At 42.8% G+C, this 26,576-nt stretch overlaps 1 protein-coding gene across 1 annotated transcript in view; it reads right to left on the minus strand.

The window, feature by feature from the left end:
- The window catches only part of LOC122930248 (NACHT, LRR and PYD domains-containing protein 1 homolog), a 45,653-nt gene extending 19,852 nt beyond the window's left edge, over positions 1–25,801 (minus strand). Inside the window, exons 1-2 of the mRNA XM_044283471.1 lie at positions 25,737–25,801; positions 11,621–11,673 (exon numbers count right to left, since the gene is read on the minus strand). Of these exons, the coding sequence (XP_044139406.1) occupies positions 11,621–11,645 (25 nt within the window). The 5' untranslated portion in view covers positions 11,646–11,673; positions 25,737–25,801. The remainder of the gene's footprint in view (positions 1–11,620; positions 11,674–25,736) is intronic.
- Positions 25,802–26,576: the final 775 nt, after the last annotated feature.

Raw genomic sequence — 26,576 nt, forward strand, 5'->3', positions numbered from 1 at the left:
AAGAAAGGTGGTTTTTAGCGTTAATAATCTTAGGGACATCTCTGAAACTGGCCCAAAGGGCATGGACATTAGGGCAGAGAGGACCACATTTAGATCCCAGGGGGGAACTTTAGCAAAAAAGGAAGGACGCAGTGTGCTTGCGCCTTTAAGGAATCTCCCAACTAGGGATATTTCTGCCACCCTGATGTCAAAAAAAGCACTAAAGGGCCGACATTATGGGAGACTTCAATCTGAGGAAGGGGCTTGATCCCCGAAACGCGTACGGTTCATGACTCCACTATGGAATATTGAGGTGCCAATAGCATCAGGCATCCCACCCCTCGGACCCCCTGTGAACGACATCTGATATAAAGATCAATATACGGTCCGGAATCTAGGACCCAGCGCATCACCAGCCTTTCACAAGAGCAGTGTGTATTACGTGAGACACAGCTAGGTCACGTGGGATGCCGCGTTTGAGACCTGCTAACCGCTCGGGACGCCGGGTGAGTTTAAGCGGCTGCTGCTGGATGAGTCCACAGGAACAGAAGAGGGGTAAAGTACTCTACTCTATGGGGCTTATTTGAATAGTTTATACCAGTGATTCTTATTGCATGCAGACGCCTGAACGGGTGATCTAGTGCGGACAATCATAAGTGACTCAAGCGCCATCTGGCGATTATATTTAGTGTGGACATTTACGATTGACGCTGACCTGGTGATAATTTATGGTCACAGGGCTGACTAAGTATTACATGGACATATGTTTTATATTATATGTATGTAGATTTTATGAGTTTTATGCCAATGCATTAGTTTTATGCAAATAAATTGGGATTATTGATATCCTGCCTTGAATGTGGTCAGATATTTGAGTGCTCTCTAATTACTTTATTTATAGGTGTGAACCTTTGCCACAGCATTCCTTCCCAGGGAAAGCAGAGCCATATTTGAACTCAGCGCCCTGCTCCTATTGTCTCCGCCCCATGCCAGCTCCGAGCGCACGCCGCGCTTCCCCATGGCCACGCCCCCTCCAGCCAGCCGACCTGCGTGACGTAAACCACAGCCGGAAGTGCAATGAAGTGCGTCACCGGAAGCCTCCTGCAAGACGCGTGAGGCGTCGATCCCCTCTACCCAGAGGTAGGTGCAGCCCGGAATGCCCAGCGCGGTACTCACTCCTAGGGACAGAGAAGGAGAGCCCACGCTCCACCCGGAGCCTCTGTCCCCTGCTCAGCCCTCCCTAAAAAAAAGGGGGGAAGGATCCTTAGGCTGAGCGCATCAGAATCTTTAATCACTGACAAGGCTTCCATCCGTCCTGAGGGACAGGAAACAACAACTGGAGCAGGTTGGAGGAGGTGTCTTTTTATTTGGGCTTCCGCTGTTGTTTCCTGTCCCTGGGAGGCGGGATCAAGCTCCTATCAGTGGTGATAAAAATTATGCTTTTTATTTATTTTTTACCTTTTTACATTAATAGACAATGGAATAAAGGTGTTTTTGGGGGGAGGGTTGCTTGATTTTTCTTTTTTCCTCTAAGAGGCTCTGTCACCTTGAACAATCCTATTAAATTAGACGCACTGTCTGGTAGGGCTCATCATGCTGATTAAAACAATACCTTTCTTTTTTCTGTATGTTAAACAGCTGCAGAGAAATCCGTGTTTTATTCATATTTAAATGAGAAGTTGGAGAATCCTTTGAGCACTGCTGTGTCACGCCCCCTGTTCTCTGCACACGCCCCTTCTTTTTGATTGACAGGGCTAGACATGCTGAGGGCAGAGCCCTGTCCAAGAGCTGTGCGCTAGCATCTACGGTACATAGTTGTCTACCATGTATGTAGAGATCCTCAGTTCAAGTCCCAGGAGAGGCTTACATAATTTATTTTAATTTTTTTCTGATAATTTTTTTCTCTTATTTAAAACCATATTAAAAGAATATACTATAATAAATAATATATAATCATATAATAATAATAATAATAATAATAATAATAATAATAAAAAACACTCTTACAATATTCAGAATAGTGTTTGGTTGTTTGTTTGTTTTTTGCTATAACCTATTACTGGTTTATTCACAGACATAATATATGATTATAAAGAAACCACTAATATTTATTAGCTTTCTAAAAAACACATTCTCAATACGATAAAGACATTGACTTTTCTCATAGAAACATAGTGTCAGGACCATGGTCATGACTCCTGAACCACATGCACTTGCCTGCGGTCTTGTTTTTCTTGTCAATCACAGGTGAGGGCTATAGTATGTTGCCTCACCTGTGGTTGCCGCTGGCAACATTGTTTATGTCGCAGCAAAGCAGCCTGAGCGGTGCTAGGCAGCTTGCTGCAATGTGCATGCGGCTGCACCTGGCAACCTCTCTTTATAGGTGTGCCTTTTATCGGTGTGCACGGGGTATTACATGTTTTGTGTGCACTTTCCCCTTTAAGTGGTTGTCTTCACTTCCCTGGTGTGAAAAGGGTTAATTCCTTCCTAGTGTGTGTGTGCACTGGGTGTGTGTGGGTGTGGCTACATGGGCTTTAAAGCCTCAGTTGAGACCTGATGTCTGGGGGGGTACTCGAGCCTTGTAGTAAGCTGGAGGCGCCCTCCTGGTCTCTAATACGAACTGCCAGTGGGGGCCACCCTTCTGGTCATAAAAAATACCTTGTCTGATGTTATGTAGATGTGTATGTGGTTGCTTGTTTATTGCACCTTATGGTTTCCTGGTTTCCCGTGTGGTGTGTGCTGTGTCCTTTCTGTTTTATTGGACAACAGCATTTGTACATGGGTTCCAGGCTGTGTGTCTGTGGCAGGTAGGTGAGGTTTTAGTTTCCACGTACCTGCCATTGCCATAAGTTGTATTGGTTTCCCCTTATTTACAGCTTGGCCATTTTAGGCTCCTCTTTCTCCATGTCCAGGAGGAACAGGTAGTCTACCCAGCTCCTAGCTTAGGGACCTGCGGAGGGTTAGTAGGGACCCGAGGTTCGAGAGCATGAGTCCTCCTACCTTCAAGGTCGGCTCATGCCGCTAGGAGTTAGGGTCAGATTAGGGAAGCTTTAGGAGGTGACCTGCTCCCTAATTCTTTATTCCTGGACGAGTCGTGACTACAATCGTCAGGCATCGCACGGCTGAGGGTTTTCCCCATCCTCAGCCGTGACACATAGAATGTGTCGGCAGATAAGAACCATTTGGCCCACTTCTGCAGGAAGGCTATTCCATGCATCCACTACTCTCTCAGTAAAGTAATACTTCCTGATATTACTTTTAAACCTTTGCCCCTCTAATTTAAAACTATGTCCTCTTGTAGCAGTTTTTCTTCTTTTAAATATTCTCTCCTCTTTTACCTTGTTGATTCCCTTTATGCATTTAGCAGTTTCTCTCATATCCCCTCTGTCTCGTCTTTCTTCCAAGCTATACATGTTAAGGTCCTTTAATCTTTCCTGGTAAGTTTTATCCTGCAATCCATGTACTAGTTTAGTAGCTCTTCTCTGTACTCTCTCCAAAGTATCGATATCCTTCTGGAGATATGGTCTCCAGTACTGAGCACAATACTCCAAATGAGGTCTCACTAGTGCTCTGTAGAGCTGGCTCTCACCTCTAATCCCGGGGGAGACCGTTTACTGCAAATAAAATATATAGTACACTCAGTGATCTCTGCTTCTAAACGACACGTGATGTCTGGCTGCTTTTGTGGTTAAAGAACCAGTGCTAAGCAACAGAACAACTCCTGGGAGGTCCCCCCTTTTTCTTCCTCCTGTAACATCGGTTGAGGCCCTTGCAATTTGGAGATTAGCTGAGGTCCCTACAGGTGGTGCATGAGTTTAAGGTGTACCCCTAGCCCCCGCAGGGGTCGAATAAGAGGTCACTGTGGTGTGATGGAGGTGCAACAATTATCGCAAAACAGTGTAACATTACTGAAATGTTAGTAATACATACGATGCCAGGGTGAGTAGGATGGAACAATTTACAGCCGTGGCATGACTTAATCCAACTAACCTCGTTTATGAGACAATCACACAAGTTGTTAACCCCCAGAAGGATGGTAATTGTGGGACAGTCTCGCGGAACTAACTACTCTGATTAATCTAACCTGCTGTTTTGTTCTTGTCATAAAGGGGGAAAAGAAAAAGGGGAATACGGACATATTTCTACTACAGCAGAGATGCTGGGGTGTGGTTTAACTGCTTACATGTGTTAATATATTAACCAGTCAGAGACTCTGATCTGATCAATCGAACTACTTGGACTATCAATCTAAATGTGCTAACCTTACCAACTGCGAGTTATTGGGGATGGTTTCAATGATATTGATTCTATTACCAGAGCATATATCAATAGGACGGTATTCCAAATTGGGTCACTATATTAAACGGACTGTGTGTGGGATTGCTGGTGAAAGGGAGAGAAAAAGGGAAAAGGGAAAAGGGGGGGGGGAAAGAGGAGGGAAAAAAAAGAAAAGATAAATATACGATTTAACCTCTTGCCTTGGTACCGATACCCCTGGATCCCTGATATGGCTGGCCAATCAATAACTGAAAAGAACACAGTTTTTTTAATTAATTAAGTATTTATATTTCTTGACGGAGTGCTACGTTTGTTTGTGGACAGCCTGGCATATACAGGGTGGTAAGAGGAACCCTGGGTTAGAGTTAAAGAGCAGTGGGTTGAACGAATTGTCTTAAACTAACAAGATAACTGGAGGGTTGCGGAGGAGAGGGGGAGTGGTGGATTGGGGAAAAATGAACCAATTGTTTCAAGTTAATTCATATTTTTGTTTGCCAGACTATTTCAAGTATTTATTTGGGGTGTGGAGTGATCTTCCCCTGTAGGTCATAGTAGAGTTGGCTGGTTTCTTCTTTCTAGACCTGTTTAAATACGGAATGTAGAGATGGCCAAACAGGGGATAGGGAGAAAGGGGAGGGGGGCAACCACAGTTAAACACCTCAATTTCCCCAATGGTCAAAAAAGTAGAAAAGTCTAAGCAATTGTATGAAGGAAAAAGAGGAAACACATTCGACACTACTCTGTGGTAAAGTATGAATTATCTCTCAGCGTCCATGCAAGAATTTAAGTGGTGCTCTGTCCCAATAAATAGCTGAATGTCATCAACGGTAGAGGAAAAAAGAAAAACAAGGCGGCACTCATCGAATCTTCATAACCTCGTAGTTTAATTTGGTCTAAAACATAGCGGGTCACATAGCAGAAAGAAAGGCAACAGCCGTTTCGCTCTTCAACAGCGCTTTGTCGAGCCAGAACTCGACAAAGCGCTGTTGGAGCGCGAAATGGCTGTTGCCTTTCTTTCTGCTGGTTTTAGACCAAATAAAACTACGATGTTATGAAGATTCGGTGAGTGCCACCTTGTTACTCTAAGCAAATGTTGTTGACTAATATGCGCGGACAGACTAGCCCCCCCAGGAGATAAAAAAAACTATACACCTCAGGACCTTGAGGGGGAATCTTTCAGTTCAGTGGAGAATGTTAGTTTGAAAACATTGGGGGAGGCTTTCCGGTAAGGGGAGAGAAGTAGTAAACAGTTGAAAGAGGTGGACCCCGATAAAGGGGAGCAGATGCCCAGTCTGCAAGATATATTTCAAGAAATAAAGAAATGTAACCTGGCAATAAAAGATCTCTCTCTCCAGACTGGAAATATTAAGGAGGTGGTTGGGCTTCTTAGAGCGGACCTACAAAAATATAAAGACAGGATGACTGAGGCAGAGAAAAGAATATCGGACTCAGAGGATCTCCTACAGATAATAGTTAAAGAGAAAAATGCCCTAAAGGAAGAGAATAAGGTATTAAAAAATAAAATACTTGAGCTAGACAACAGGTCCAGAAGGGCAAATTTGAGATGTTTAGGGATCCCGGAGGGGTGGGAGAACGAGATCTTTGTGGTTTTATACAAACCTGGCTGATGGAACAACTGGGCCAGGATTTTTCAGACCTCAGGGATTTTGTGGAACGGGCCTATAGATTGCCGGTAAAGCCACCCCCCGGGAACAAAACCAAGACCGATAGTGATTAATTTATTATTAGCCAGGGACAAGGGGGAGATAGTACATAGGGCCAGGAAGAAAGGAAGGCTAAGGTATCTAGCTGCACCAGTAATGTTATTTCCGGATTACGCAAGGGGGACGGTTAAGGAAAGAAGCCATTTCATTGATGTAAAAAAAACGTGCGCTCCATGATGTTTCCAGCTAAATAACGTATAGAATGGGAGAATATAACCAGTTTTTTGAGACTCCTGGGGCGGTGGAAGAATGGATTAGAGAAAAGATAAAGAGCTAAGGTGCAATAAGTTGGGGTGGTGGCAGGGAGGGAGTAATGCTAAGAAAGAGAGCCAGGGTTAGATGGTACTCTGGGTCATTCAGGAGGGGAGGGTGGGATGGGTTGGGCAAGGGTATTTCCACAGCTGTTATAAAAATATAAAAAATTTTTTTTATGAGAATAATCTCATGGAATATTAGGGGATTGAGTAGGGGGATAAAGAGGGTGGCAGTTTTTGACGCAATACAAAGGTCTCTCCCCGCCATTGTTTGCTTGCAGGAGACGCATTTGACAAGGCGTGAGTATACTAATACCTCGAGATATAGACATTAAAGTAGTAAGAACTGAGATAGACAAGGAAGGCGGTTATATTTTTTGGACTGCATATTAGAAGGGAAAGCATGGGTAATAGTAAACGTTTACATACCGCCACCTTTTAAAACTAAGGTCCTACTTAAAATTCACGACCTTGCCCTTAAGGCGGGGAAAAATCACTTTTGGTAATGGGAGATTTTAATAATATAATGGACGGTGAATTAGATAGATGTAGACTAGAGAATATGCAGGGGAAATGCACGGGATCTAAATTAAAAAGTATAACAGAAGAATTGGGTTGGTTGATCGATATTTGGAGAGTAATATATCCAAGGTTAAAGAGATATTCATGTTTTTCTAAAACGCACAGGAGTTTATCATGGATTGATATGTTTTCACAAATAATAAAGGTTCCATTGGACATTGAACGAGTTAGGTATGGACAACAGGGTATTTCAGATCACAACCCTATCATCACTTGTCTAAAGACGGGTAGAAGGGAAAGAAAAAGAGGGATGAGTATAGGTTGGATAAACATAATGGGAATACACAATAGGATCTCGAGAGAGATTAGGGAATATTTTGATATAAACGAGGGTTCAGCTGAAATTAAGGTGGTTTGGGAGGCTGCTAAGTCCTTCATTTGAGGGATTTTCACAAAATATACAGTAATATATAAGAAGGGCATAGGAAGAAAATATTGGAATTAGAACAAGAGGCGGAGAGGTTATTAAAAAAAAGAAATGTTCAAGACCACACAGAACAAAAATATAAATAATGGCTAGATAAAGCAACTAAAATGGAAGATTAATTTTTTTATGCTGGCGGAACAACCAAAGGAAAACTATGTTAGGGATAATTACATCTATGTACATATACCCGGCAAAAAGCTAGCCGCCCTCGTAGCAGCCCAGACACAAAAAAACAAATATATACATTGCTTAGTAAATAACCAGGGGCAAAAAATTGTAGAGCAAACAGCTAAGTTAGATCTACTTAAGGAATATTTTGCAGTTATATATAGTAGTAAGATAAAAGAAAATATGGCGCAAATACAGCAGTTTTTGGATAAAACTGCTATTACCTCATTAACCTCAGAACAAAGGGAAGATTTGGAAACCCCCCTAGAACCCATAGAAGTGGATAAAATAATATCAAGCATAACTAAAAATAAGACCCCCGGTATAGACGGCTTCCCGTTTGAAATTTATGCTCAATATAGAGAAATATTGATTCCAAAATTGCTTACAATATGGGCGGCCTCCAGACTGCCCAACTCCCTGAGGGAAGCCCTTATTACACTCATTTTGAAACCGGGGAAGGATTCTACCTCCCTGGATTCATATTGCCTTATTTCTCTGATTAACACAGATAATAAAATATTAGCACGGATTTTGGCAGCCAGACTTGGGGGAGTAATGTCAACGTTAGTTCATGAGGATCAGCCGGGCTTCATGTCAGGGGAAACTACATCTGAAAATATAATCAGATATTTTATGAATGTCCAATTGGAGCCCACAAACAGGGGAGAGCGCATGATTTTAACTATAGATGCTTCCGAAGCTTTTGATACTATAGAGTGGCCCTTCCTAATTGCAACACTGAAGAGAATGGGATTTGGAGATATATTTGTCTCTTGGATCAAACTGTTATACACCGAAATTTCTGCAAGGGTGATTTTGAATGGAGAATACTTGGACAATATAGCTGTTGGCAGGGGGGTTAGACAGGGATGTCCCCTCTTTCCCCTGCTATTTGCTATAGTCATGGAACCCTTAGCGGATATGATTAGACAAGATAAAGAAATTGTGGGTTTTGGGTTTGGATCCAATGAAGAAAAGATTGCACTATATGCAGATGATATTATGCTGTTTGTGGGCTCCCATGGATCACGAGCTAGGATTTTTCAGATATTTGATGATTATAGCAAATATGCTGGACTAAGGCTACTTTCACACTTGCGGCAGGACGGATCCGACAGGCTGTTTACCATGTTGGATCCGTCCTGCGGCTATTTCGCCGTGCCGCCGGACCGCCGCTCCGTCCCCATTGACTATAATGGGGACGGGGGAGGAGCACGGCAAAAGCCGCCGGACTAAAAAGCCTGACATGCAGTAATATAGTCAATGGGGACGGAGCGGCGGTCCGGCGGCACGGCAAAACAGCGGAAGGACGGATCCGACATGGTGAACAGCATGTCGGATCCGTCCTGCCGCAAGTGTGGAAGTAGCCTAAATATTAATTGGTCTAAATCGGCCTGTATCCAGATTGATCCCTTCAATAACTTAATACCAGGGCTATTGGAGATCAAGAGACCAGAGGAACCAGTAAAATATTTAGGAATCTGGATAACCCCCAATTCTAAGGATTATGTTCACCTAAATGTGCTTCACAAAATTCAGGAAATTAGGAAGAAAATAGAGGTATGGAAAAAACTACATGTCTCAATGGCAGGACGTATTTCCCTAGTGAAAATGGGCATTTTACCTTCCTCGAATTACATTTTGTGGAATGCGCTGGCATTAATTCCCCCAAAAATTGTTACAAAAATAGTGTCACTTTTGGCGGATCTGATATGGCGAGGTAAAAAACCACGGATAAGAGCCCAAATATTACATGCTCATGAGAAAGAGGGTGGGGTGTCGGTCCCAAATTTGGAACTTTATTTTTTCTATGGCCATATCAGAAATATGCTAATATGGAGTAATACACAAAGATACAAGACCATGATAGCAGGGATCAATAAAAAGTTGGACAAATGCAGCATCTTCCAACTGGTGGAGGCTGACATTTTGTCGCAACAGCAAATCACTAAAATACCGATATTTGGCCTGTGGGCAAAAATCTGGAAAGAGGTAAGAGAATTGTGGTCTCAGACCAGATTACATACTGATACCCTATTGTGGGATAACACTCAACTTGCAGAATTAAAGCTGATTGAACAGGGAATCTGGTGGAAATATGGAGTTTTTAGATTGGGTCAAATATGGAAGGAGGGAGATATTATTACATATCTGGATCTTAAAAACGAGTGTGGAATAGGAGATAGGGACATGAGCTTCTTCTATTTACAACTGAAACGAGCCTTAAGGAGGTCATTGGGAAGGGGAACACAAATTACCGCCCTCCCACGCCCTCTAGCTAATATTTCTAAATTAATTGTGGGGAAGAAGCTGGTGTCTAGGATATATGAATCACTGCTACATCAAAAGATAGAAAAATGAGCAATTAATTATCTAATGCACAAATGGCAGGATGTTTTTAAGTCTCAACGGGAAGAGTTTTGGGAGAGGGTGATACAAGCAAAAAATGGGGTCTCAAATAATTTCTCTCATAGGATCACCCAATTTAATATACAATACCGATTACCGTATATTATTCCCCTAAGAGCCTTATGAAATATTATAAACCCAAAGAATTTAGGCTACTTTCACACTAGCGTTCGGGGCTCCGCTTGTGAGTTCCGTTTGAAGGCTCTCACAAGCGGCCCCGAACGCATCCGTACTGCCCTAATGCATTCTGAGTGGACGCGGATCCGCTCACAATGCATCAGTCTGGCAGCGTTCAGCCTCCGCTTCGCTCAGCAGGCGGACACCTGAACGCTGCTTGCAGCCTGGCCGTGCGGAGGCAAACGGATCCGTCCAGACTTACAATGGAAGTCAATGGGGACGGATCCGTTTGAATATGACACAATATGGCTCACTTTTTTCAAATGGATCCGTCCCCCATTGACTTTCAATGTAAAGTCTGGACGGATCCGTCTGAGGCTACTTTGACACTTAGAATTTTTTTTACAATATAATGCAGACGGATCCGTTCTGAACGGATCCACCGTCTGCATTATATGAGCGGATCCGTCTCAGACGGATCCGCTCTGAACGCAAGTGTGAAAGTAGCCTTAGTTGTAAAAAATGCAGCCAGATAGGGGCAGATGATGTGCACTTATTGTGGACATGTAAAAAGATCCAAGATTTCTGGCGGAAGGTAAACAAAAAAAGAAAGGTATATCATGGGTTTAGTATCCCTAGGGAGTTTGAAATATGTATCTTGGGAGTAGTGGATAAGATCTATAATTCCAAACATCGTTCCATAGCCTCTAAACTTCTATTCTATGCTAGGAGGTGTATTGTTGGGCACCGGGGAGACGGTGTGGTACCTGCGGTTAGGGAATAGGAGAACCGGACTAGGGTCTTGTTTATCAGAGAAGAATTCCACTTGGTGTCTATCAAAAAGAAATATAAATTTGCGGAATTATGGCAGAAATGGTTAAAAAACTAGATGAGGGGATACCCGGTATAGGCGAGGGGATTTGGCGGTGGTGGGGGGGCATGGAGGATGGAGGCGGGGGGAGAGATTTAAAAAAATATATAATTTTTTTCTTTCTTATTGGGGGGAAAGAGCAGCTTGGGAAGGAGGTTGGGTAATAAGCAAGCTATATATATATATATATAGGCTTATATTCATGCTGTTTTATAATATACGTTGTTTTATAATGTAATGCAACTTGTGATTGTTGAAGATGTATGGAATTTGAAATAATAATAAAGATTAAAGAGAGAGGAAGGAAGGGAAACCCCCCCCCCCCAAAAAAAACAAAGAGATCTTCCTGAAACACAATTTAATTAACATCTCTGTTTATTGAACATGAATCTAGAGCAAATAAAAAAAAAACAGGTCCCCCAGTCATCTGTTCTTGTCTTAACTCCATCTGTGTGTTATAAAAATGAGGAAATATTTGAGATCTGCAATAAAAAAGCTTAAAAAAAAAAGCTAGAGGCTACAGGGCTCACCGGAGCGCCGTGGTCTCACCACAGCTGATTGGCGGGGTGCTGAGAGAGGAACCCCACTGGTCTGATACTGATGAGTTATTCTGGAGAGGACATCAATGTCAAAATCTCAGACAACCCCTTTATGGCTTTGCAGCAGCCACATCACAGTATATATCTGCTGTGTGACCCCATTTCCTATAAGTCTGTTCCTCATCAGGACATTGGAAGGTGAGAATCGTACAGATGTCGTAGATCAGTCACCGCATCCAGTAATAAGAGAGAAGAAGAGGAATCCTTACCATCGCTGGGGGTTATAATGCTCATCCTGGACCTGGGACGATATCAAAATCTCCTGCAACATAAAAAAACTTTATTACATTTTAGAGAAGTAAAAAAAAAATCCAGAATTTTCGTCAACCCCTTAAGCAGCGGCAGATTTTCCTCCCCACATTCTGACGTAAAGGTTTGTATCTTCACATTCATGGGGCTGATGAGGTTTAGTGTTAATCGAGAAAGCAGAGGAGAGCCGGTGTGTAGGATAGGGGTATCAGGGATTGACAGGGAGAAGGGCAGCCTCCCACCTGGTGCTGTTGTGCTGACTGCACAAATCAGACCGCTCATAGCGTGGTACATGCCTGCTGCTGCGCACCCTCCTACGGTACTCAGGGTCCAGTGATCAACCAGGGAAAAATAAAAATAAAGGAGTTTATCGGCGGCGCGGCAAGGAAGAGTCAGGGAGACCTTGAGTGAAGAACAACTCAACTCTATTCATGATCAACAATGTGTTTCAGGGTTGGAGTGACCCCTTCCCTTCCTCAGGTAAGTACATCAACAGCAGTGGTGCACCTCCAATATAGGCAGACCAGGCAGCTGCCCACAGTGGAGTATAGGCCACACCCACTAATTACACTTGTATAGGTAGCGGCTAAACTCCATGCAGGAAACTGACATTCTCTTGTCACGTGACTTTTGAATAGAAGGGTCGGAAGCTGAAGCGGCACAACCCACTTATATAGCTACCTGTGAGAGTAGACTATAGGACGTGGAGAAGGACCTTTAGTGATGTCATCATCACCACGTGACTAGTTCAGGAAGCCAAGGCATAGCAGAGCAGGGAAGTCTGAAGGACCTTTGGTGATGTCATCATCATGTGACCAGTGCAGACAACTGGTGAAACCTGTGTTATGTGGCTGTGAGGGGGCAGAGTTTGTGTGTGGTGCCTGGAGGGGAGGTTAGTGGTGTCCTGGGATAGTCCATATAACATCCTAGAAATACTGGGAGTTGTAGTTCTGTCCTATTATATCCCTCTACATGTAATTGCAACTTATGCCCTAGTACAGACTGGTAATGCTGAGAGTTGTAGTTCTGTTCTATTATATCCCTTTCCATGTAATTGCAATTTATGCCCTAGTACACCCCCAAACATTTGCATACCACTAGCTTATTACTACTGATAGGCTGATGTGGGGCTAAATATGAACATTTACACCAATCAGCAGGGCCGTCTTTAATATTGATTGGACCCTGGGCAAAAATTTACTTGGGCCCCCTGGATCCCGCCTTCCCACACCTTAGCAGGCAATCACAGCCTCCACCACAACACACACAAAAAATCCACACATCTGGTAGAGTCCAGTGAATGACTGTAAATACTTCCAGTTCTGAAGACTCCAGCGGCTCAGGATCAGTGTTCTGGGCAGCTGGGCTCAGGCTGGAAGTGGGCACCGCTCTGCAGGAAGGAGACCAGGGCTCGGCTCACCCTATTGTTACAGTGCACCCTAGCACCTCACAGTATGCAGTATAGCAACCTATAGTATACAGCACCACACAGTATGCAGTATAGCACCCCACACTATGCAGTACCCCACAGTAAATAGTAGAGCAATATAGCACCCTACAGTATACAGCACCCCACAGTATACAACACCTCACAGTATACAACACCTCACTGTATACAGCACCCCAAACTATACACGATACAGCCCCCCACACTATACAGAACAGCAGTATAGCACCCCACACTATACCGCACCCACAGTATACAGACTCCCACAGTATACAGTACAGCAGTATAGCACTCCACAATATACAGCCCCCCACACTATACAGGGCCCCCCACACAGTATACAGGACCCCACACAGTATACAGGACCCTCCCACACAGTATACAGGCTCCCACACAGTATACAACCCCCCACACAGTATATAGCCCCCCACACAGTATACAGCCCCCCCTACACAGTATACAGCCCCCACACACAGTATACAGGCCCCCACACACAGTATACAGGCCCCCACACACAGTATACAGGCCCCCACACAGTGTACAGGCCCCCACACAGTATACAGGCCCCCACACAGTATACAGCCCACCACACAGTATACAGCCCACCACACAGTATAAAGCCCCCACACAGTATACAGCCCCCCCACACACAGTATACATCCCACCACACAGTATACAGGCCCCACACAGTATACAGCACCCCACTATACAGTAGTTTACAGTATATTAACATAACAGCCCCTGTCACCTTTTTCTGATCTATTCTTCACACAAAAAAGCTCCACAGTTAACTTCTGCAACACTCCTGCTAGGACCTGTGATGACCTCATAGCCATGTGACCAGTAATTGCTAGGTTACTGGCCACATGGTGATGATGTCATCTAAGGTCCTAGATAACAACTTTAACACAGACAGCTTGACACCCGGGGCAGTGGCTAGCAGGGCTCAAGAGGCAGCTGCCTTGGGCCCCCCAGGAGCAACTGGGCCCGGGGCAGCTGCCCCTTTTGCCCCTTGGTAAAGACAGCCCTGCCAATCAGAACACAATACCCCACAAAAAGACCAAAATAAATGCAGATTAACAAAACTTTATTAATTATAGAATATCATATAAAATCAATCGTAACAGCAACATAACTAAAAAAAGAAAGAATAGGAGGGTACAATGGTCATGTAGTAAAGAAATGTATATAATAAGTGGGCTAATTATAAAAAAAGACATTCAAATAGATCATCTAATTAACTGGGCACATCAATAATTAAAGTGCATAGTGCATATGAGACCCGGAAAAATTGAGAGTAGGAGCAACAGATCCTATACATATAAAAAGACAAATTACAGCCCTATATAATAGCCAAATACAGACCAGTGTGCCTCCACCCCGATGTACGTTTCACTGTTCAGCTTCCGCAGGGGATACAGTGGTGTTGGTTCCTATTCCTATTTATATCCTGTTAATTACTGTTTAATTAAAATCATATGGGAGTGATAAGCTGTGATTGGAGAAAAAATGCCAAGCCAGTTGTTTCTCATGCTTTTCACCCTGTAACAAATGATGTCATATCCTCCCGGATTGTCAAAGGGGAGTACATTAGTTCTTTAAACTTATACTAAGATAACTCAGGGCCAAAGGATACACATAAGACTCTAAAGGGGGCCGGTTCCCCCATATACTCAGATAAATATGCAAAGGCAGGCGAAATGTATATAGGGCCGTGCTCGGCTGTGGAATGCACACCTAAACTTCCGGTGTGCGTTCCACAGCGGAGCGCCTGAAGTATCGCAAGTTTCGCGAGCGCTAGTCCAAGACCAGCAGATTGCCGTCCTGCACCAAGCGCACAGCACAAAGGCACATAGGATACACCAATATCACGATCCTTAATTCCCAATATCTGTATTATATTGTCATGGAACAAATGTACAAATAATCAATTTAATTCCAAATAATATATGAAATAAAATATTTTAAAACAATTAATCATAATTAAGTGAAAGTGCAGGTGGTGCAAGTGAATCAGTGAACATGCAAAATAAATAATAAAACAACAGTGAAAAAGTAAAAAAAAGTGAATAAAAAAACTGAAATTAATAAATATTCATAATCACTACTCTACAAGCATTAGTTATTATCAGTATCAATAGAATTGTCAGAATTTGATGTAATCTTCTAAACTACCACTAGTGGCTGCTGTTTCACCCACTCTGAACTTGTGCTGCAATTTCACTCCTCCACCACTGGAGGCTGCTGTGTTATCTGAGGATTTGCCCTTAACTAAGATGGCAGTTGTGATACTGATTGGGAGCCATCTTGTTTCCTGTTTGGGCCTACTTATACCCATGAGGCAATGCAAACATTGCTCGAGTATTGTGACTTGTTCCAGTCTCCTGCTCCTCAGAACCGTCCTTCCCAGACCGTTCCGATTCTTCACTGGATTCCCTACCTTGCGATCTACTCCTCAAGTCTGTGCCTCGTTTGTTCCTTCTGGCCACTGGATTCCAGCCGTGTCTACCAGCAGCGTAACAGGATACTCGAGCCATGCCCATGGATTCCGCCGGGGAACTGGACTTGGAGGTTCGTGTAAATAATATGAACTGTTTACTAAGTAACATCTACTCTGAAATGCAACATTTGAAAACAAAATACTTGGCATTTGAAAACCAAACATCTCATAGTGTGCAAGTATTTGGACAAGCAACTCAGGATTTACAAAACATGGTGGCTCAACACGCAGAGCAAATACAGGAACTTCATACCCGGGCCATGGTTCCAGCTTCTTCATCCACCTTGCCTCTTCCACCCTTCAGGTTTGGAGGGGACCGTGATAAGTACCGTGGATTCATTAATCAATGCAAGTTATATTTTGGTGCACACACTTCTCACTTCCTCACTGACAGATCTAAGGTGCTGTGTATTATTATGCTTCTGACACATAAGGCTGTAGCCTGGGCTACTCCTCTTATTGAGACTAATGATGCACGCCTAGATGATCTGGAAGCTTTCCTTACAGCTATGAGCCAAGTATTTGATGATCCTAACCGATGTGCCACAGCAGAAGCAACCCTACTGGCCTTACGTCAGGGCAGGCGCTCGGTTGCCGAATATGCCACAGAATTTAGGAGGTGGGTCATTGATACTGAATGGAATAATGCCGCAAAATTAAAAATTTTCAAGAATGGACTATCTAATGCACTTAAAGATGAATTAGCACGTGCTGATGCTCCCACAAATTTTGATGATTTCGTAAATCATTGCGTTCGTATTGATACTCGACTGTCTGAGCGTAGGCAAGAAAAGTGGAGTTCTACCTGGCTTCGTAATAATCGATACTTATCTGTTCCACCCTCCACCTCTAGAGACTTTGAAACCAAAAAATACACTGAATCTGATGCTGAACCTATGCAGATTGACAGCATACAAAAACGCGAAAGTGCCGATAGAAGGGAACGCAGACTTCGGGAGAATCAATGCTTCTACTGTGGTAAACCAGATCACTTTCTCATTAATTGTCCAAGTCGTCGACAGAAGCCAGTGGCGGTTATAGTGGATACTGACCTATCTGAGGATGAATCAGTTTCCTCTGAACCAGTGCCACCAGTGAATGCAGTCATCCATTCAATCTCTTCAATAGCACCTAATATTAAGAAGGAAAACAAGAACTCTCATTGCTTCATTTCTATCAAGTTTCGTACCAGCTCACAGTGGATATCTACCTCTGCCATGGTGGACTCTGGAGCAAATGGGAACTTTATGGACATTGATTTTGCTAATAAGCATGGAGTGAAAATCCAAGGGAGACTTTCACCAATTCTGATGGAAACTGTTGATGGGTCCCCACTGAACTCGGGCCCAATTGATCAAGAGACTGAACCCTTGGAGATAATTATGGAACCCAATCACCAAGAGGTTTTATCTTTTTTACTAATATCATCCCTTTACTAATAACATACCCATTTTCCAATCATCTTGGGACTACCGTGGCTGCAAGCTCAAAACCCTCAGATCAACTGGGAAACTAAAGTAGTATCCTTCCCACCAGAGGTTCACTCAGAACAGCCTTTATCTAATCAACTTCAAGTAGATGGTACTAAGGACCTCGAAACATCACCTAAACTGCCATCTATGTATAAAGAATTTGTGGATGTTTGTGATAAGAAGAATGCTAACAAGTTGCCCCCACATCGACCTTATGACTGTCCCATTGAACTGTTGCCGGGAGCAGCTATACCCTTTGGAAGCATATATCCATTAGCAGAGCCTGAACTAAAGGCTCTCAAAGAGTACATAGACGAAAATTCAGCTAAAGGATTTATTCATCCATCCACTTCACCAGCGGGTGCACCAATTTTTTTTGTTAAAAAGAAAGACGGTACCTTAAGGCCTTGTGTCGATTATAGAGAACTAAATAAAATAACAATAAAGAATCGTTACCCTCTACCTCTTATACCTGAGTTGCTGGATAGAGTCCGTTATGCAAAAATCTTCACCAAACTAGACCTACGAGGAGCCTATAATTTAGTGCGTGTTAGACCTGGTGATGAATGGAAAACAGCATTCAGATCACGTTACGGACTTTTCGAGTACTTAGTCATGTCTTTTGGACTGTGTAATGCACCTGCCACCTTTCAGCATTTCATTAATGATATTTTAAAAAATCTGCTAGATCAGTTTGTAGTTATCTATCTGGATGAAATACTAATTTTCTCTAATTCTGAGGAAGAACACCAAAATCATGTCAAAATTGTGCTACAGCGTCTACGAACGCATCAACTCTATATTAAATTGGAGAAATGTGAATTCCATCAAACAGAAATTCAGTTCCTGGGTTATGTAATTTCTACTGTAGGATTGCATATGGACTCCAGCAAGATTCAAGCAATAATTGACTGGCCAACCCCAAGGAATGTGAAAGAAGTTCAACGTTTTGTAGGATTTGCAAATTTCTACAGACGATTTATCAAACATTTTTCTGCTATAATTACACCAATTACTCAATTAACAAGGAAGGGAATACCATTTATTTGGTCTCCCCAAGCACAGGATGCATTCCTCTGTCTAAAGACAAAATTCACCACAGCCCCTATACTGATTCATCCTGACCCTAAACATGCCTTTATCGTTGAAGTTGATGCTTCTGACTGTGCAATAGGGGCTATTCTATCACAAAGAACAGGAGAAAAAGACTTGCTTCACCCTTGTGCTTATTTTTCCCGAAAACTGACCTCCTCAGAAACGAATTATGATGTGGGAAACAAGGAACTTTTAGCCATCATTGCTGCTTTCCAAGAGTGGCGACATCATTTGGAAGGAGCAGCACAGCAGATAGTGGTGCTAACTGATCATCGTAACTTAGAGTTCATCAGATCTGCTAAATGTTTGTCTCCCCGTCAAGCTCGGTGGAGTCTGTATCTTAACCGATTCAATTTTGTGATCTCTTATAGACCTGGCTCACGAAATGGAAAAGCTGATGCCTTATCCAGACTGTTCTCAAATGATTCCTCTTCACCTGCACCACCAACTACCATTCTGTCGGAATCCAATTTTGTGGGGGTCATTACTAACAAGGATCTGCTAGAAGACATAAGGGCAGCATATGAGACTGATCCGGTTCTCCTAAATCCACCAGATGATATATCCCTTATGTTTCAAAATAAAGTTTGGACTCATAAGTATTGCATTTATGTGCCAGAGAGTATACGACAGAGTATTAAAATTAATTCATGACTCCAAGCTAGCAGGTCACAAGGGAATTCAGAAGACAAAAGAACTTCTGTCACGCTTCTTTTGGTGGCCTAATTATCAAGAGGATGTGAAGAAATATGTTTCTTCTTGTAACACCTGTGCCATAAATAAAACTCCTCGTACTTCACCAGTGGGACTTTTGCAGCCTCTGTCAATCCCGTCCTTGGGGGTCTATATCCATGGACTTTATTGTCGATTTGCCTGTTTCTAAAGGGAAAAGTGCCATCCTAGTTGTGGTTGATCGATTGACAAAGGCAGCTCACTTTATACCATGTGCTGGTCTCCCTTCTGCCAAAGAAACTGCTGAACTTATCATCCAAGATGTCTTTCGTCTCCATGGAGTACCAGATGAAGTTGTCTCTGATCGCGGAGTACAATTTACGTCCAAATTTTGGAAGAATTTTTGTAAAACACTGGACATTGATGTTAATTTGTTATCCGCTTTTCACCCCCAATCAATTGGTCAGACTGAACGCACAAACCAAACTTTGGAGCAGTATCTCTGATGCTACATTTGCCATTTGCAAGATGACTGGGTTGATTTGCTTCCAATGGCAGAATTTTCATACAATAATACTCAGAATGCTTCCACCAAACAAACACATTTTTTGCTAATTTGTGTTACCATCCAAGTATCCTCCCTAATTTCCCCAGAGACACTTCTATTCCTGCTGTCAATGACAAAGTTCAATCTCTCCAACAGACTCTGGAGATGTTAAAGGACACATTAAAGATTGCTCAGGAGAGATATAAGCAAACAGCAGATAAATCCCGCAGGCCTTCTCTAACTTTCAAGGTGGGAGATGAGGTGTGGCTTTCTACGAAGAATTTAAAACTTCATGTACCTTCAGCAAAACTAGGTCAAAAATTTATTGGGCCTTTCAAGATTATTGGGCAAATAAATGCAGTAACTTTTCGGTTAAAACTTCCCAGGACAATGAGAGTACATCCTGTGTTCCATGTATCACTTCTGAAACCTGTTATTCCAGATCCATTTCCAGGACGTAATCTGCCTCCTCCCGATCCAGTTGAAGTAGATGGACAAGAACATTACACTGTTGAAAAAATACTGGACTCTAGAATTTTCCGAAATCATCTACAATACTTAATTAAATGGCAGGGGTATGGCCCCGAGGACAATTCATGGGAACCTGTAAACAATATTAGTGCTCCCCGACTGCTTAAAGAATTTCACCAAAGATATCCAGAAAAACGGAGGTCGATGCTGAAGGAGGGAATAATGTCAGAATTTGATGTAATCTTCTAAACTACCACTAGTGGCCGCTGTTTCACCCACTCTGAACTTGTGCTGCAATTTCACTCCTCCACCACTGGAGGCTGCTGTGTTATCTGAGGATTTGCCCTTAACTAAGATGGCAGTTGTGATACTGATTGGGAGCCATCTTGTTTCCTGTTTGGCCCTACTTATACCCATGAGGCAATGCAAACATTGCTCGAGTATTGTGACTTGTTCCAGTCTCCTGCTCCTCAGAACCGTCCTTCCCAGACCGTTCCGATTCTTCACTGCATTCCCTACCTTGCGATCTACTCCTCAAGTCTGCGCCTCGTTTGTTCCTTCTGGCCATTGGATTCCAGCCGTGTCTACCAGCAGCGTAACAAGAATACTGTAAACCGGTGATTGACAAAATACAAGAATAGTATAAACAACAATATCACGTGAACTATGCATGATTAGTGAAAGAGTAAATAAATGTAATTATAAAACTTGTATATATAAAAAGGAAAAAATATATACAGTTGCAAGAAAAAGTATGTGAATCCTTTGGAATGATCTGGATTTCTGCACAAATTGGTGATAAAATATGATCTGATCTTCATCTAAGTCACAGCAATAGACAATCACAGTCTGCTTAACCTAATAACACACAAATAATTAAATGTTACTATGTTTTTATTGAACACACCATGTAAACATTCACAGTGCAGGCGGAAAAAGTATGTGAACCCTTGGATTTAATAACTGATTGAACCTCCTTTGGCAGCAATAACTTCAACCAAACGTTTCCTGTAGTTGCAGATCAGACGTGCACAACGGTCAGGAGTAATCCTTGACTATTCCTCTTTACAGAACTGTTTCAGTTCAGCAATATTCTTGGATGTCTGGTGTAAATTGCCTTCTTGAGGTCATGTCACAGCATCTCAATCGGGTTGAGGTCAGGACTCTGACTTGGCCACTCCAGAAGGCGGATTTTCTTCTGTTTAAACCATTCTGTTGTTGATTTACTTCTATGCTTTGGGTCGTTGTCCTGTTGCAACACCCATCTTCTGTTGCGCTTCAGCTGGTGGACAGATGGCCTTAAGTTCTCCTGCAAAATGTCTTGATAAACTTGGGAATTCATTTTTCCTTCGATGATAGCAATCCGTCCAGGCCCTGACACAGTAAAGCAGCCCCAACCATGATGCCCCCACCACCATACCTCACAGTTGGGATGAGGTTTTGAGGTTGGTGTGCTGTGCCTCTTTTTCTCCACACATAATGTTGTGTGTTTCTTCCAAACAACTCAACTTTGGTTTCCTCTGTCCACAGAATATTTTGCCAGTACTGCTGTGGAACATCCAGGTGCTCTTGTGCAAACTGTAAACGTGCGGCAATGTTTTATTTGGACAGCAGTGGCTTCCTCTGTGGTATCCTCCCATGAAATCCATTCTTGTTTAGTGTTTTATGTATCGTAGATTCGCTAACAGGGATCTTAGCATATGCCAGAGACTTCTGTAAGTCTTTAGCTGACACTCTAGGATTCTTCTTCACCTCATTGAGAAGGCTGCGTTGCTCTCTTGCAGTCATCTTTACAGGACGGCCACTCCTAGGGAGAGTAGCAGCAGTGCTGAACGTCCTCCATTTATAGACAATTTGTCTTACCGTGGACTGATGACCAGCAAGGCTTTTGGAGATACTTTTAACCCTTTCCAGCTTTATGCAAGTCAGCAATTCTTAATTGTAGCTCTTCTGAGAGCTCTTTTGTGCGAGGCATCATTCACATCAGGCAATGCTTCTTGTGAAAAGCAAACCCAGAACTGGTGTGTGTTTTATAGGGCAGCTGTAACCAACACCTCCAATCTCATCTCATTGATTGGACTCCAGTTGGCTGACACCTCACTCCAATTAGCTCTTGGAGATGTCAATAGTCTAGGGGTTCACATACTTTTTCCACCTGCACTGTGAATGTTTACATGGTGTGTTAAATAAAAACATGGTAACATTTAACTCTTTGTGTGTTATTAGTTTAAGCAGACTGTGATTGTCTATTGTTGTGACTTGATGAAGATGAAGATCAGATCACATTTCTTGACCAATTTGTGCAGAATTCCATATCATTCCAAAGGGTTCACATACTTTTTCTTGCAACTGTATATATATATATTATATATAAAAAAATAAAAATAAATTATGAATCATTGTCCATAGATAATTTGTTCTTCACAGCATAGGGGAAACGAAGCATGGAATCGTCAAGGAGGCTTGCGAGGCATTCTAATCCATGTATATAAGACACCAAATTTTTCAAGTCTCCGTAAGGCTACATGCACACGACTGTTGTGTGTTTTGCGGTCCACAAATTGCAGATCCGCAAAACGCGCATGGCGTCTGTGAGCGTTCCGCAATTTGCGTAATGGCATGGACAGCCATTAATATAACTGCCTATTCTTGTCCGCAATATTGACAAGAATAGGACAAGTTATTTTATTTTTTTACAGAGTAACAGATGCGGACAGCACACAGAGTGCTGTCAGCATCTTTTGCGGCCCCATTGAAGTGAATTGGTCTGCATCCAAGCCGCAAAAACTGCGGCTTGGTTGCGGACCCAAACAAAAATTTTGTGCATGTAGCCTAATACATAAAAACAATCAATTAGAATAAATAAAATAAACAATTAAAACCAACACTATTGCAATGTAGAACAAGGAACATGTTACATACATATATAAGAATATGAGCATACATATATGTATCATAATGTATATATCACAATATATAGCATTGTCAATATACACTCACCTAAAGAATTATTAGGAACACCTGTTCTATTTCTCATTAATGCGATTATCTAGTCAACCAATCACATGGCAGTTGCTTCAATGCATGTAGGGTTGTGGTCCTGGTCAAGACAATCTCCTGAACTCCAAACTGAATGTCAGAATGGGAAAGAAAGGTGGGCTACAACAGCAGAAGACCCCACCGGGTACCACTCATCTCCACTACAAATAGGACAAAGCTCACCTCTTGAAGCTCATCAAGAGAATGCCAAGAGTGTGCAAAGCAGTAATCAAAGCAAAAGGTGGCTACTTTGAAGAACCTAGAATATGACATATTTTCAGTTGTTTCACACTTTTTTGTTATGTATATAATTCCACATGTGTTAATTCATAGTTTTGATGCCTTCAGTGTGAATCTACAATTTTCATAGAAAACTCTTTGAATGAGAAGGTGTGTCCAAAGTTTTGGTCTGTACTGTATATATATATATATATATATATATATATATATATATATATATATATATATATAAAATGGGTTTCTGTCTAGAAGTCTGTCTGTCTGGACGTCTGTCTGCTCTTTATGTGCGACTAAATGACTTGACCGATCTTCACCAAATTTGGCACACAGTTACATCATGTGTCCGGGAAGGTTTTAGACCAGGTCTCAGCTCTCTAGGATGTACCATTCCTGAGACATTCCCGAAAAATGACCTGCATTAGCCAATACAAGCCTGCAAATATTTCTCTTCAAATCCCAACTGCCATACACACAGTTTTACTCCAGGTTTTACAACCCAGCCATTTTTCTTCACTGCTATAGGTCAGCTTTAGGTTAGGGCTACAGTACGACAATAAGTGACACGACACATAGGGCACAACTACGCAACTACATGCATCCATCTTGGATGGATTTTTTGGGACTGTCGTGTCGCAACATGTCGCAGTTGCAGTGCGACACCGTATCCTATCATTATAAAAATTGTTGAGACAAAATTTTGCGCGACACATCGTCGTATTAAAGGGGCGGGCGCTGTGGTAGTCAGTCACTGTTAAGGGGCGGGCGCTGTGGTAGTCAGTCACTGTTAAGGGGCGGGCGCTGTGGTAGTCAGTCACTGTTAAGGGGCGGGCGCTGTGGTAGTCAGTCACTGTTAAGGGGCGGGCGCTGTGGAGGTCAAAATTAAGGGGATGAGCTGCTGTGGAGGTCCCATTTTAAAGTCACAGGTATAATTACAGTATATAACCGCAGCTTGTCCTGTGTGTGGACGGTATGTGGTCAGGTATATGACTGGTGTATAGTTACAGTATATAACCGCAGCTTGTCCTATGTGTGGACGGTATGTGGTCAGGTATATGACTGGCTGTATAGTTACAGTATATAACCGCAGCTTGTCCTGTGTGTGGACAGTATGTGGTCAGGTATATGACTGGCTGTATAGTTACAGTATATAACCGCAGCTTGTCCTATGTGTGGACGGTATGTGGTCAGGTATATGACTGGCTGTATAGTTACAGTATATAACCGCAGCTTGTCCTGTGTGTGGACGGTATGTGGTCAGGTATATGACTGGCTGTATAGTTACAGTATATAACCGCAGCTTGTCCTGTGTGTGGACGGTATGTGGTCAGGTATATGACTGGCTGTATAGTTACAGTATATAACCGCAGCTTGTCCTGTGTGTGGACGGTATGTGGTCAGGTATATGACTGGCTGTATAGTTACAGTATATAACCGCAGCTTGTCCTGTGTGTGGACGGTATGTGGCCAGGTATATGGCTGGCTGTATAGTTACAGTATATAACCGCAGCTTGTCCTATGTGTGGACGGTATGTGGTCAGGTATATGACTGGCTGTATAGTTACAGTATATAACCGCAGCTTGTCCTGTGTGTGGACGGTATGTGGTCAGGTATATGACTGGCTGTATAGTTACAGTATATAACCGCAGCTTGTCCTGTGTGTGGACGGTATGTGGTCAGGTATATGACTGGCTGTATAGTTACAGTATATAACCGCAGCTTATCCTGTGTGTGGACGGCATGTGGTCAGGTATATGACCGGCTGTATAGTTACAGTATATAACCGCAGCTTATCCTGTGTGTGGACGGCATGTGGTCAGGTATATGACCGGCTGTATAGTTACAGTATATAACCGCAGCTTGTCCTGTGTGTGGACGGCATGTGGTCAGGTATATGACCGGCTGTATAGTTACAGTATATAACCGCAGCTTGTCCTGTGTGTGGACGGCATGTGGTCAGGTATATGACCGGCTGTATAGTTACAGTATATAACCGCAGCTTGTCCTGTGTGTGGACGGCATGTGGTCAGGTATATGACTGGCTGTATAGTTACAGTATATAACAGCAGCTTGTCCTGTGTGTGGACGGCATGTGGTCAGGTATATGACCGGCTGTATAGTTACAGTATATAACCGCAGCTTGTCCTGTGTGTGGACGGCATGTGGTCAGGTATATGACCGGCTGTATAGTTACAGTATATAACCGCAGCTTGTCCTGTGTGTGGACGGCATGTGGTCAGGTATATGACTGGCTGTATAGTTACAGTATATAACTGCAGCTTGTCCTGTGTGTGGACGGCATGTGGTCAGGTATATGACCGGCTGTATAGTTACAGTATATAACCGCAGCTTGTCCTGTGTGTGGACGGCATGTGGTCAGGTATATGACTGGCTGTATAGTTACAGTATATAACAGCAGCTTGTCCTGTGTCACACCCAGGATTTTCTTCATTCAGTAGTAACTCCCTGGACCTGACCTAGAACTGGATCTTCCTGGAAGTCTGTGACCCCCTCATATTAGGGAGCAGTGTGAGACCCCCCCACAATAACACAGGAGACCCTGTATATACAGTATATAAGAGATGAATGTCTTACCTGAAAGCCGTACACCGCGCATAGAAAAACAAGATCTCCGGAGAAGAGTAAAGTCCAGAGCAGAGAAAGGAGGAACCACACCAAGTTATTTTTACTTTCAGTTCTGCTGATATTAACCCTATAAGGTGTGAATGATATTTAGTTTCCTTGCAGATTACTGAAAGTAAAGAGTCAGTGTCTCAAGGAATATATTAAGAATATTTCTTTATAAAGTACAATAAATACATGAGCACAGTACGGTGCAGGAACAGTCTAAAACCAGTATAAAACACAATTTGCAGTCCAGTCCAGAAATGGGTATGTTTTGTGCTGTGGGCCCGGCAGCTACTATATATCTTATATATATAGGTCCATAAAATCATAAAAAAGCAGGAGTATCCCCCCGTATAGTAACATAATACAATATCAGCGCTCTGATCGCTCCGCAGTGTCGGATAGATAATCTTCCTGAATATGTGCAGCAGGTACGGCTATACCTTACCGCGCTTTATGTCCTGTGCGCTGCTGTGCACCTGCAGATTGGAGCGCTTCTGTTTACATACAACTTCTCAGCTGCGGATGGGGCCGCGTACATGTGCCGTGGCGCTCTTCCATCTGCTGGGTGCTATATTGCGGGTAGATTTTTCTCAGAAGTTCGGGCTCTTGCTTAATAAAATGTAGTTCAGCTATACGAGTTTCTGGGCTTCAGCCCCCTCCTCAGTAGCCACAAAATAAGGGCTCATGCACACGACCGTATGTATTTTGCGGTCTGCAAAACGGAACAGCATGGCCATAACAGAACAGTCCTATACTTGTCCGTTATGTAGACAATAATAGGACTTGTTCTATTTTTTTGCTGAA

This window comes from Bufo gargarizans, chromosome 1 (genome assembly GCF_014858855.1).
Source record: "Bufo gargarizans isolate SCDJY-AF-19 chromosome 1, ASM1485885v1, whole genome shotgun sequence".
Taxonomy (NCBI): domain Eukaryota; kingdom Metazoa; phylum Chordata; class Amphibia; order Anura; family Bufonidae; genus Bufo; species Bufo gargarizans.